This window comes from Ostrinia furnacalis, unplaced genomic scaffold (assembly GCF_004193835.3).
Source record: "Ostrinia furnacalis isolate ACB-3 unplaced genomic scaffold, ASM419383v2 OfSCF5329, whole genome shotgun sequence".
Lineage (NCBI taxonomy): Eukaryota > Metazoa > Arthropoda > Insecta > Lepidoptera > Crambidae > Ostrinia > Ostrinia furnacalis.
Window position 1 is genome coordinate 202,331 of NW_021135568.1, and position 12,974 is coordinate 215,304.

The following is a 12,974-nucleotide window of genomic DNA, read 5'->3' on the forward strand; positions in this document are numbered from 1 at the left end:
ATTAAATTTCTGACTTCACCTTGCCATTTATATGACCATGTGTTAACATGGGCTAGTGTCGGCTCGTACCCATTTACCTAACACCCTGTATAAAGCGTGAACGAGACATCCTCTATCCCAGCATAACTGAGACTAGATATATCCTAGTTGATTGAACAGCATCCTCTCTTCGCCCGTTTCTAGGTCTGGACAGCTACATACAGTGATTAGTTAATCCTCTATGAACCTCATTACTACTCCAAGTGCGTTGCCAACAACTAACTGCATATTATAGATAGGGTATTGCTACCCAAGTCGCATCTCAATAACGAGCGCGCGCTCCTATCGAAGATGAAATAAATAAAAATCAACCATTGAATCAAATCACTTTATTTAAAAATATCTCCATCCATGACAGCACTGAACCACAATTACATTGATGTCGTCATACTATCTTTAGTTCTACATGAGAAACTTGTTTAGTTTATTAAATCCATGTCACAATACGAAAATCGTAAGTTTAAATCTTAGGTTACTATTCATGTACTTCAAAAGTCTGTTCACTGATAAACTGGGCAGGGCGTTATTTAATTTCTTTCACATAGGCGTCTAATTCGGCGTCCAGCTGCTCGGCGGTGGGCACCGGGCGCCGGCCCCGGCCTGCGCCGCGGCCTCGCGCTCCTCCGCGGCCTCGGGCGCCGCCGCCGCCTCCGCTTTGGCTTTTGTTGGGGACATTGTCTGTTGGAATAGAAAAATCAATTCAATACTCTGTTATTACCAACTTTGAAGATAAAACGTAACAAGTCTACACCTCAGAAATTTCATATTTTGTTCAATAAAATATAATTTTATTTTAAGCACTTACATCACCATATAAAACTTCATGTTAATGTGAACATTATTTTTCCTTTGAATACAAAACAGCTATTTCATAAGGTAAAGACCTAATTAGGTAATTATTATTAGAAACAACAACAGAACAAATTATATTAATCACCCATAGCAATATGACAGGATATTAGTTCCTTACAATGTTGGCCAACTTTTAATTACCTATTTACTATCTACTATGTTATAAATAAAAAATACCACTAATACATCAGGTGTGGCATTTTTTGTAGTGTGTTATTAACATGCCAAATAAATTGTTGTAAACTTTAACTGTTGCACAATATTTTGATACTTACTCCTGTTTGAATTTCTTCTATTAGGAATATTAGGGTTTCCAAGACGTCCTCCTCTATCTTGACTTCTTAGAGAACTTATTTCTGATGTTGCTAGTTGTATGTTCATTGCACGTCCATCTAATGGTACTCCATTATATTGTTTCATAGCTTTAAGTGCATCTGCTCTTCTATCAAACACCACATCAGCAGTGCCTGAAAAATAAAATAACACATGTTTTAATATCTTTTACAGTTTGGTATTGTTTGGAAAGAAACAGCTTAATTGTCTTGAATGAACAATGAACATACCTAAAGATCTACCGGATCTGTCATAATGTACGGCTGCACTCTTTAGAATTCCAAATTCTGAAAACAGCTCTTGTATATCAGAGTCTGAAACTCCAAAATCCAAATTAGAGACCAGTAGTTTAGTCGGTCCTGTAGATATTGATCCTCCTCTCTGAATCTTCCTGTCAGCAAATTCGTTGAACATGTCATGTTTCCAAGTGCTGTTAACATCACCCTGAAATAGGTCGTTCTTGATAGAGCTTACCGGCAGGCCACTACCAGCCTGTTTTGAGTGTAAAACTCAAAATGCTTGGCAAATACTGGTCGTATGTCACATTACAAACAAAGAAATTATAACAAATCAAAGAATAAATTTATAACATAAAATTTCAATAACATTGTTCATAACATTTTTTAATAAGTCCATGGTTCATTTGCACTTTGCACAGCACTGTTATTACATTTTAAACACAATGCTTGGGTCTTTGATCACTTTCACGAAAACGAAAACGATGGCCATGTATAGTCATGGTCTTTCTGCTTGTTGTTCTGAAGTAAGCACCTCCAACTAAACTCTGCTATATCACATTTCTTTCTTCATTATCAGCAATCTCCACGAAACAAAATGTGTTAAGTTTTACTGCTTACTGCTCAAGTCCCAATAAATTGCTAAAGTGCGGCAGTTGCTCCATAGACTTGTACCCAACGAACCAGATGTTTACCAAGACGAACAATGGGAAGGCAATTCACCATTTTCATTTATTTACTGAATTATGTACACAAAGTGCGGACCAGCGATAATGATACGGTCAAAATGAGTTTGGGCCAGAACAAGCTGCCGCTCAAAAGCAGCAACATCTGCTAGAGCAGAAAAATCCCATGTGCATTTAAGTTGGTCGAGTTTGGCACTTGCAACAGTGTAATGCGTCATTCACCACGTTTGTCCGCCATTTGCAATCGTATTATCAATCATTTTATTATTAGATTTACCCTTGTGTAATTAGTAGGCTTGGTAATACCGCCGCGATTCCTTCCTCGCAAGACGCCGCCTGTACGGCCATTGCGAAAACCTCCTGCTCCTCGGCCAGGTCTTCGATTATTATCGAACTTGCGTCCAGCTCCACCACCACCACCACCTCGGCCTTTTTTACTGGCTTTTATGATGTCGTCCAGAGCCATATCAATTCTATCAACCATGTTGGAAACTTAATAGGTTTTTCTTCTTTGTAATGATCACCGAGGTATACTGGTTACAAATTTCCTTCTGGTATTTTTTTCAACCAAAATTTAGGTACGCTACCACAGCACGCAAGCAAAGAAAGAATGAGATTGAAAATGAATGAGAGAGCGAAAGCGAATGACAATGAACGAATAACCATAGACTCAAGCATAATCACAAACTTCATTCGTTCAACTATGCTCGTCTGGTTCTCTATGGTCTAGTTCGTTCAATGTTTTTTTTAAATTTGTATGTCGATTTCGATACGATTTAAATCGATTCTCTTACGAGTATCAAGAGCTATGATCAAGAGTGACAAGATATAGAATTAAAAAAAAAGATGTCAATGTCAGTCTGTCAGTCTTGCTTGTGGTCTTGCTCTTCACCACACCATCACAGTGCTTTTCTTTTCGGTTTCGGAAAATCGAGGAAAATACACAAATATTGCTAAAAATAAAAGGAAGGGTATTTCGAGATCTACAGATAGAATTTGCGATGGCACTAAACAATTACATGCACCCGCGTAATATTTATAAAACTCCTCCTGATTTCGCTGACCTAGCAAAAAGGTTTCCTGCATTTTCAAGTATTTCTAAAATGGTAAGTAACTTAATTTTTTACTATGCGCTAATATAATTATACATAATACTTTTGGTACAATCATTGGGATATACAATTAACATCTAGGATATGAAGCAAACACATAAAATATGATTGATCACCATGTAGATCTCCCACATCTCCCATAATTGCTGCAGGCAAGCAGACTTCTTTATCTATTGAAATGAACAATTTTTATTGTTTTCACTGAATTTAAGACCTATTATTATGGCCTTTATCCAGCAGTGGAAGTCCTTTGGCCAAAATTATGATTATAGGATGACTATAACCTGTTAATTTATTTAACTGTAGCATCTCAAGAGTATAGTAGTAATTATAATAAATGCCCATTTCAGGATATTACAGGGAAAGTAACCATAGACTTTAAAGATCCACACAGTTTAAGAATCTTAACAAAATGTTTGTTAAAAAGTGACTTTGGTCTTGATATAGAAATACCTGAAGATAGGTTAGTACCCACACTTCCTTTGAGACTTAATTATATCCTTTGGATTGAAGACTTACTACTTGCTATTGGAAAAAAAGAAAATGTGTGGGGTATTGATATAGGTATGTATTTCTACATATAGTAACTTTTATTAAACTTGCACCAAAACAATTTTGGTATATCTTAAAGTAAGTATATCAAATTATGCTGTCGCCAAATTAAAAAAAAATATAACATTAACATTGTAAAACTTTTTAAATTGTAAATTAAAGTTAATTCAAACATTGTGATGAGCATTCATGAACATCTTTCTTTCTGTGATTTGTCAAGTTCTTATGTAAGTATTCCTAATACTTTATTAATTTACAACTATTGTGCATTGCAGGTACTGGGGCTTGTGCCATTTATCCCGTGTTGGCAGCTACTAAGAACAAATGGAATATGATTGGTACAGAAACAGATGCAGAGAGTTTTAAAAAAGCACAAGAGAACATTGACAAAAATAACCTCTCCAATTTCATAAAATGTATGATAATATGAATATATTCTTCTTTTACTTATTCAATAAGAAACATAATGCTAAACAATTGAATATAATATGGCTAATATAATTTTTTTTATGCTTAGATATTAATCCAAAGCTCAAAAATTACAATACACAATAATCACAATTTAATTGTATAATTAATTTATGTTTCATCTTTTTTACATGGTTCCAGTGAGCAAGAACACTACATCTAGTGTGGTTCAGTATTTATTAGACATTGAAACGGACCAAAGATTCGACTTCTGCATGTGTAACCCACCATTTTATAGTAGTATCCAAGAATTGTGTGAATCACGTAACCCAAGCAGGTATTAAAGAGTTACTTTTTTATGGCTATTAGTAAAACTAGTTACTACTAATAAACAAATGTTTAATTACATTGATATAATTAACCATGTCCTTTTGTTTATAAAACTTTCAGACAACCACCAAAGAATGGTTTCACAGGATCTCCTCAAGAACTAGTCACAGAAGGTGGAGAGCTCGAATTTTGCAGAAAATTAATTGAAGAGAGTAAAATCTATAAGGACAGAATATTGTAAGTCTAAAGCCTTTGTCACACTTGACGGAAATGCCGTCGCGGATTTCCGCTAAAAACAAGATGATTTGTCACTTATATCAACATTATTAACTTGCTTTGCTAAAAATATAATAACTTGTTTTGCGGTAGATCCGCGTGATCCGCGAAGTATGGCAAAGTTGTCCTTACAGTTGTTATTTAACCAGTAAAAATATGTGTCATTTTTGAAATAATGTGTTTTTTATTCCAGGTTTTTTACAACTATGATTGGCCACAAATATAATTTAAAAGAGCTATTACATGATCTTACAAGTGAAGGTATCAAGTACACACATACAGAGTTTTGCCAAGGACGTGTCACCCGTTGGGGCTTGGCTTGGACTTACCAGGAATATGATATTGAGAAATTGGGTATGTCTTTTTGTCACAACATTTTATGAAACTCAAAGTAGCATTTGTTTATGCCTTTTAATTTTGATAACCGATTTCTATTAATTAATATCCTTGGACAGCAGCTTTGTCCTTTTGAAAAATATGTCTCCAACTTTGAAATTTTGCACAGTGGGTTACATAATTATACAAAAATAGCTTTCCGCCCGCGGCATCGCCCGCGTGGAATTTTTCGATTTTTTATTAACCTATGACACTCAGCAATAATGTGGCTTTCTATTGGTGAAAGAATTTTGAAAGTCGGTTCAGTAGATTACCCCTTACAATTTAACAAATATACAAACACACAAACTTTACCTCTTTATAATCTTATTAGTATAGATTAGTAAAACTGTGAATTTATGGCTATTTATGGTCTATTTTCTCTTTTAGTTCCATCCAAAGATAAAATCAGGAAAAAAAGTAAACCAATAGCCTATCAACTAACGGAACTGCCAAGCAGACCTTACGATGTAGACACATGCACAGAAAAAATTAAGGAAATTTTAACAGGACTCCAGATAAAACACAAATTACTTAGCAAGAGAGGTAAAAGTGTGTGCATGCAAATGACAGCTTTCAATAACACGTGGTCTCATCAAAGGCGTAAAAGAAGACTTCAAAAACAACAAGAACAAGAATCCAAAAAGATGAGATTAAGTAGCTCAAATGAAGCATCACACAGTGAACCAAGTAGCTCAAATGAAGCATCACACAGTGAACCAACTGAAACACAAAAGGAAAATGCAAATAGTGATGATAAAGTTAATGAAAATAACAATAAACAAAGTAAATCACTATTGCTGTTATGTGAAAACGGGAAAGACACTTCAATTCAAGAACCAATTTTGCAAGCATTTTTGAAAATCTTTAAAAAGGAGAATGCTGTTCTATTTGAAATGGAGTACATAAGTGGCAACGCCGGCAAAGAAGGAATCCATCAAATAGTTCAATATATAAAGAATAATTGGAAATAATTAATCATATTTTATTTATATTCATACATGTACGGTTTNGTTTGTGAACACTAAAGATGCAGAATAAATGTCGAAATTAAGAAAATTCGAAATTAAAAAAAAACGTCATCGGCATCGCTATTGCGTAAAAAATTAAGTGCGTGTCGTGCCACGCGCAGTGTAGGTGTACGGTTTGTACGCTCTTGAGTGATATGTTGCTGATAGAAGAGAGGAATGAAAGTCTGATATAAACTGATATAACTGTATTGATAGACTGATACTTATGCTAATGATAGAATGATAGTGAGAACGCGCACGGTATGAACGATGACCGAACATGAACTGATGAAATTATAAATGTGGAGTAAAAATGCTGATGTGGCGCGAACTTACGAAACAATGTAAAATGCTGACGCGCAATTTGGTACGTGCTACTAGCTCGTACATCTTCCCGGGCCGGAAAGATGCGAGATGAGGGATGATAACGATGATAGGTATGATAGGTGAGTGACGTGAGTTACAAGGTGATAGAACAATTTTTACTTAAAATTATTACAAGGTGATAAACAATTGTTTACTTAATAATAATTACAAAGTGCTAAACTCTATGTTACGTATAGGCGACGTGGCCTTATCGTTAAATCGCGCACTTGATACTTTAGCTTTTGCACTTTTAATTTCACTTAACAACTCTACATCGCACTGATTGACATTGCTACCACTACACTCACTCACTACACTTTCACTGATAAACTTCGCTGTAGGACGTGGGGCGCGGGCGCGGGCGGGCGCCGCTGGCCGAGGGCCCCGCCGCGCTCGCTCCCGCAGGCGCCGCCGCGCGACCACGACGGCGAACACGAGGACTCCGCAGCCCACCACTACGTAGATGGCAACGTAGTGGTGTACGTCGTGATATGATACTCGATCCGTTAGGACACCTTCAGATGCCCTGATTTTCATTTCTTGTATTTTCTGATTGATCACCTCTAGTTCCTTCTGATGGCCGCTAGTATCTGATTGTGTTTCAATAGCGGAAATAGGTATCGTAAGATTTATTACGTTGTTGATAGGTGGGATTTCGATTTTAATAATATCGGCCTTTTTGTTCAAAGTATTTGATAGAGATCGGTGCGGATAAATTGTAAACGTAGTTCCTTTGATAATGCAATTGTGACTTAAAGTTATAATTCCAGCCATATTCAATTGCTCAGCTGTAACATGATCGTCACATATGACTCGTAAAGAGCATTGCCCGCAGCAGAAAAATAGGTATGTATTCATGTTATGTAATTCCGACCATGTATTTTTACATTTTGTAGTTGTAGTTTCACATTGCCCAGATTCGTAGTTTTTGATACAAAGATTCTCGTCAGATCTCATATGATATACAGGCTGTTTCAGAGGACATATAAGGGTTTCGATGTCATATTTTACACATTCCTGAATATGTTTATCTTACCTACTTGTATTGTATTTTATGTCCAAAATCCAAAGTATGTTGTTACTCCATGAAACTATCCATATTTGGTTTCCATTGATTTAAATGGAGTTATGAATGATTTTGTAATGAAGATTTAATCCTTTGTGTGGTTCAATACTTAAAACATGATGTTGCTGCAAGTAATAACCTATCTCGAGTGAAATAACTTACTTATTAACTTACTTGAGAGAATTTTTTTCGTAAACAAACATCAATCCAACAGGCAATCCATGCACAAGTAGTTCTTATTAATAATGACTGAGAAATTATTGATTTCAATTAGAAACAATTAAAAATCGTAGATAAACACGTTTTTTCGATGAAAAATTTTTGACGTTTATTTTTTTTAATAATGTCACAGTTGTAGACTCGAGACGGAACTAAAGTGATTAAAGTGAAAATTACGACTTTGAATTATTATACTTTTAAATAACCATTTAATTTATAGAAATCACATAGATTCAATAAAATAATTTATGAATAAAAGCTGAAGTTGTAATTCGAAAAGGTTTCTAAGGTTTCTAACATGCAAAAGACCACTGTCGCATACAGAAGACAACTATAAAAAAAGTCACTTCCTCTCGGAACTGTCAAAAAAATTCACTCTCTATGGAGCTGTCAAACTCTATGGCGTTTCCACCCCGTGCGTATGAGTCCTTTTGTATATTCACAGCTACGTAATCGGACACGGGTATGATATTGATCATATTGTTGTTTACTTTCTGTGGGACCGGTAATAATTTGTAAATATCGAAGTTATCTCGGCTCACCAATGGAATGTTTACCTCGAAGATGATAAAGTTTTTCATTGCTCTCGCTTTAACAGTAAGTAAATTGTTGTTACAGTATAATTAAATTTTTACATAGCACCTTTATTAACTGAGTCGCTCGCACTGGGCCAAGAAGGGCTATCGATATAAGTTATAGTTGGCACTACAAGTGATTGACATGAGTGTGGCGCTATCCTGTGAGCTGTGGGTTTCTCTAGACATGTGGCACCTCAGACCGAGAATAAAATAGACTTGTTACCGGTCTACGGTTTGTCGCTTTTATGATTGGTCTAGTGGGTCTAGACAATGTGCAAATTATAATCGCAAACCAGTCGAAAAGTGGTCGAAAAGCCCCTTTTTTGTATGGAGTTTTGACGGATTCTATTTTCGATTCGATCAAAAAGTGCGTTTTGTCTAGGGGGGCTAGACCCACAGGGGGTAGGTGTCGTTAGTCGCTACTTACCACTTCAGCGCTCACCAGGTAGCGCTTCTGTCGAAACTGCTAGCTATAGTGGCGCCAACTGGTGAGCGCTAAACGACAGACAGAACGAGATTTTTAAATATAATCGTATCTTAATCGTACCAAACAATAAGATACTCCGCACGTCGTTGATGGTATGGTATTGCCAGAAGTAAATATACCCTTTGACACTTGACGTTTCTTTGTTGATGGATCCTTGTGACATTGACAGATCAAAATATCGATCTTCGTGTTTGGTGTTTGAGGTTCCTCCTCGGTGTTTTTATATTATATGTGTAAACTATTGTTTTGATCATGGAATCTGAATCTCAGCCTGAACCTATTATGCAGATTGAACAACCCTCTAATAGCGAAGAACCTATTAAAATTGTTATCTTAGATCCTTCCACCTTAATACCAGCATCCACAGCAAATGGTAGCGATACAGTTGCTCCGGCAACAGGCGCTGGCGTTAAAGATAATGCAAAACCATCTCCGAAGAAACCTAAGAAACGAAAGCCTAAAATTCCGCGTGATGTAAATGGACCAAGACAGCCACTTACAGGTGTGTAGTTAACTATTATTCTCCTAGTGTTGTTTTGATTTGTCTGATACTATAATGATAGTTGTGATCGTATTCAAGGTTACGTGAGATTCCTCAATGAGCGTCGCGATCAACTCCGTGCTGAGCAACCAGACTTAGGTTTTGCCGAGCTGACCAGACAGCTAGCCAGCGAGTGGAGTAAACTTGCTGCAGAAGAAAAAAAGCAATACTTAGATGCAGCTGATCAGGACAAGGAAAGGTTATTATTAGAGATGAAACGGATATCCGGCAACTATCCGGTAGGCCGGATATCCGGCCTAAATTTAGTATCCGGCCGGATACCGGATAGTAGCTCACTATCCGGCCGGATACCGGATATTAAAAAAACTACGAAAATTTCCTATAATAAAATGAAACGCATTAATCTTTGAGTCAAATATCAATAAAATGGCTTATTATAATGACGGTTTTTATCTAAAGTCCAAAAAGTTACAAAAAAGCCATATTAAGGCCTTTCAAAAAACCAATTTCTTTTCTGGGCTATTCACTCTAATGACGAATGCATAAATAGTAAATACAGGGTGACTGGAACTGAACCCGCCATAGCTAATACGCGTATAGAGGAGGTCATTTGTAAATTATTGAACCTTACTTTCTACAACAAGGATAATTTTTGTATTATTACTCCTTTTTCTTACATAAACTTTGAATTTTTGACAAATTTCAATATCTAATTACAACGTGTGATATATCATTGGAAAGAAGAGAAGCTAGAGATATTTTTAAGATCATTGGAAATCCATTATCACCATAAATTTTTGTTTCAATCGAATTCGAAGTAGAATTTTTTATCGTGGTTTGTACTTTTGTTAGACTTTGGCGGCTCGTAACTAGCTATCCAATCATTGTCTGGATCAGAAATTTATTTTATTTTAATAAAGACATATTCGATATTAATCTACACTAATATTANTTTGCTATAGAGCCGACACCGTTGATAAGGCCGCGGCGCGAGCGCGCGGGCCGTGTGAGCTGCTGACCGAGCAGAATGCCATTGTAATGTTGGAGCTCGGTGAATCCATGATGTAATTGAAGAAGGACGACGTCACATTGAGGTATCTTTTTACTGTTTTGATAAAAACATGACTCATCAAGGTGTGTAATGTATTTACCGAGTAATTCAGTGCCTTGCCAATATGGAGTCATGTCGTAATAAATAACTAATTTCCATTGATCTTGCTCTAGACGCATGTTAGCGAATTTGTCGAAGTATAAACCGTGATTGTTGTTCAGACTTGATATTTGATATGAGCAATGTGCGGGTGATATAATCATAATCAACCACAAGCACATTAAATAAATGAAATTTCTTGATTTTGATTGTTGTAACGATCTTGAACGTTCGTTATCACTTGTGATAGTTGCTGCTACAGTTTTTTGCTGATTTGTTGGTTTCTGTTGATCTTGATAGATAGGTAAAAGTGATATTTTAGAGATAGGTCGCTTCATAAGACCGTTTTTCGTTTTAAGTGTGACTACACGCACGTGCCCGTCTTTTCCGGGGTGTAGCGACATTATTCTCCCTAGCGCCCATTTTCCTGATGGTAGATTAGCATCATTGATTGTTACAATATCGTTGATCTGAAGGTTTTCCTTTGATTGGCGCCACTTGCTTCGGGATGATAATTGATATAAATACTCGTTACGCCACCTTTGCCATACGTCGTCGAATATTTTTTGTGTTAATTGCCATCTTGTTCTGTGATCATTTTCAGTTTCTATTATTGTTAATGTAGGTCCGCTAGCGAGAAAATGTGAAGGTGTCAAAAAATCTAAGTCTTCACTATCCTCTGTCAATGCGCATAGTGGCCTAGAATTGAGGCAAGCTTCTAATTGAGCTAGGAGGGTGGAGTATTCCTCATAGGTCAGTTTCTGTTCCCCAATAACTCTTTTTAGATGATACTTGAGACTTTTTACGGCAGCCTCCCAAAGACCCCCGGCGCTGGGCCATGATGGAGCATTGAAGTGCCATTGGATTTCCATATCTGTGATAGCTGAGAAAAACTTGTCGTCTAAAGTAGTCTGCAAATCTATAAATTCTTGATTGAGCGTTCTGCTGGCACCTACGAAGTTTGTGCCGTTGTCGCTATAGATATGTTGGGGAGCTCCGCGTCTTGCCGCAAACCTACGTAAAGCAGCTAAGAACGTTGATGACGTCAGGTCTGATACTAATTCTAAGTGCACGGCTTTTGTAACCATGCACACAAATACGGCTATATAGCCTTTTGTCGTCTTGATGCCGCGTCCCTTGCTGGATTTCACGTCTACGAACCCAGTCAAGTCGACGCCGGTATGATGGAAGGGCCTGGATGGCGTTATGCGGGCGGCAGGTAAGTCACCCATGATTTGTTCGTGCTTTACAGGATCATGACGTCGGCACTTGACGCACTGACGCAGTTGTTTTTTGACTGCTCTGATTCCTCCAATGATCCAGTATTTTTGTCTGATTAAAGCTGACGTCAGACGGGTTCCACCGTGAAAAACTAATCTGTGTGATTCATCAATGATGAGTTCAGCTAGGCGGCTGTTTTTGGGAATGATTACAGGATGTTTCATCTCATGATTGATTTGAGCGTTCCTTAGTCGACCTCCGACTCTAAGGATGCCGTCCTTGTCCAAGAACGGGTTCAATTCGCATAATTTGCTTTTTGTTGATACTTTGTTGTTTAGTTCTAAGTTGTTAATTTCGTTTGTAAATTCTTGTTTTTGTATATATTTGATAATGATAGATTTTGATAGATTTAATTCTGATATTGATAGGTAATTTTGTTTGTCTTGTTTATTTTTTGATTTAAGTCTTAAAATCCATGCTAATATTCTCACAATTTTTGTAAATGAATTGTGTTTAGTTAGTAATTGATATATTATAACGTCGTCATTTATATCTTTTTCAGTGACAACGTTCACCTGTTTTGATTTTTTGAATTCCAGGTCGGTTGTGAATGTGGGGCGGTCCTCTTCCTCTTGGTAGCTTGGCAGCCAAGAAGGTCCCTCCCACCACAAAGGATGATCTAATAACTGAGTAGCGGTTAAACCTCGACTTGCACAGTCCGCAGGGTTTTCATCCGACTTTACGTAACGCCAGCATTCTGGAGGCATGACGTCATTTATTTGTGTTACTCTGTTGCTAACAAAGGTTTTCCACCTTGCTGGGTCTCCATTCAGCCAACCCAGGCATATCATGGAATCACACCAGCCGTAAATTTTGATATTATATTCGCTAAGGCATTGTTTGACCTTTAGCATTAATTTTGATAGTAAAAGTGCTCCGCTCAGTTCCAACTTTGGTAATGATATTGTAGATTTGGCGGGGACTAATCTTGCTTTTCCCGCAAACAGTGTTACTTCCGTTTTGTCCTCTCTCTTGACTTTACAATATATGACGCACGCGTAAGCTTTTGTGGACGCGTCACAAAAGCCGTGCAATTCGATAGTATCACATTCCGTTGTTTGTAACCACCTGTTAATTGTTATTTTGTTTATGTTGGTAATAATATCGTCTTTTAAT

General features: G+C 36.9%; 3 protein-coding genes across 4 annotated transcripts; 2 read left to right on the top strand and 1 right to left on the bottom strand.

Moving 5' to 3' along the window:
- Window positions 1–442: 442 nt before the first annotated feature.
- Window positions 443–2,765, bottom strand: Ref1 (RNA and export factor binding protein 1). Its single transcript, XM_028315843.1, has 4 exons — window positions 2,424–2,765; window positions 1,455–1,668; window positions 1,167–1,358; window positions 443–717 (listed from the first exon to the last, which is right to left on the bottom strand). Exons 1-4 carry the CDS (start codon window positions 2,628–2,630, stop codon window positions 563–565), a joined length of 768 nt encoding a protein of 255 aa, XP_028171644.1. The 5' UTR covers window positions 2,631–2,765; the 3' UTR covers window positions 443–562.
- A 265-nt stretch (window positions 2,766–3,030) lies between these two features.
- Window positions 3,031–8,799, top strand: LOC114360958 (U6 small nuclear RNA (adenine-(43)-N(6))-methyltransferase). 2 transcript variants are annotated; one of them, XM_028315844.1, is made up of 8 exons: window positions 3,031–3,252; window positions 3,609–3,822; window positions 4,086–4,226; window positions 4,420–4,555; window positions 4,669–4,785; window positions 5,018–5,178; window positions 5,590–6,204; window positions 8,474–8,799. In XM_028315844.1, exons 1-7 carry the CDS (start codon window positions 3,148–3,150, stop codon window positions 6,171–6,173), a joined length of 1,458 nt encoding a protein of 485 aa, XP_028171645.1. In that variant the 5' UTR covers window positions 3,031–3,147; the 3' UTR covers window positions 6,174–6,204; window positions 8,474–8,799. The 2 variants fall into 2 exon arrangements, with proteins under 2 accessions (XP_028171645.1, XP_028171646.1); XM_028315845.1 differs by having other exon boundaries at window positions 5,590–6,201; window positions 8,471–8,799.
- Window positions 8,800–9,094: 295 nt separating this feature from the next.
- Window positions 9,095–9,699, top strand: LOC114360959 (high mobility group protein 20A-like; the record flags this gene model as incomplete). Its single annotated transcript, XM_028315846.1, has 2 exons — window positions 9,095–9,427; window positions 9,506–9,699. Coding segments are annotated over exons 1-2 (444 nt in total), but the record flags the coding sequence as incomplete, so codon positions are not given.
- Between the last annotated feature and the right edge of the window lie 3,275 nt (window positions 9,700–12,974).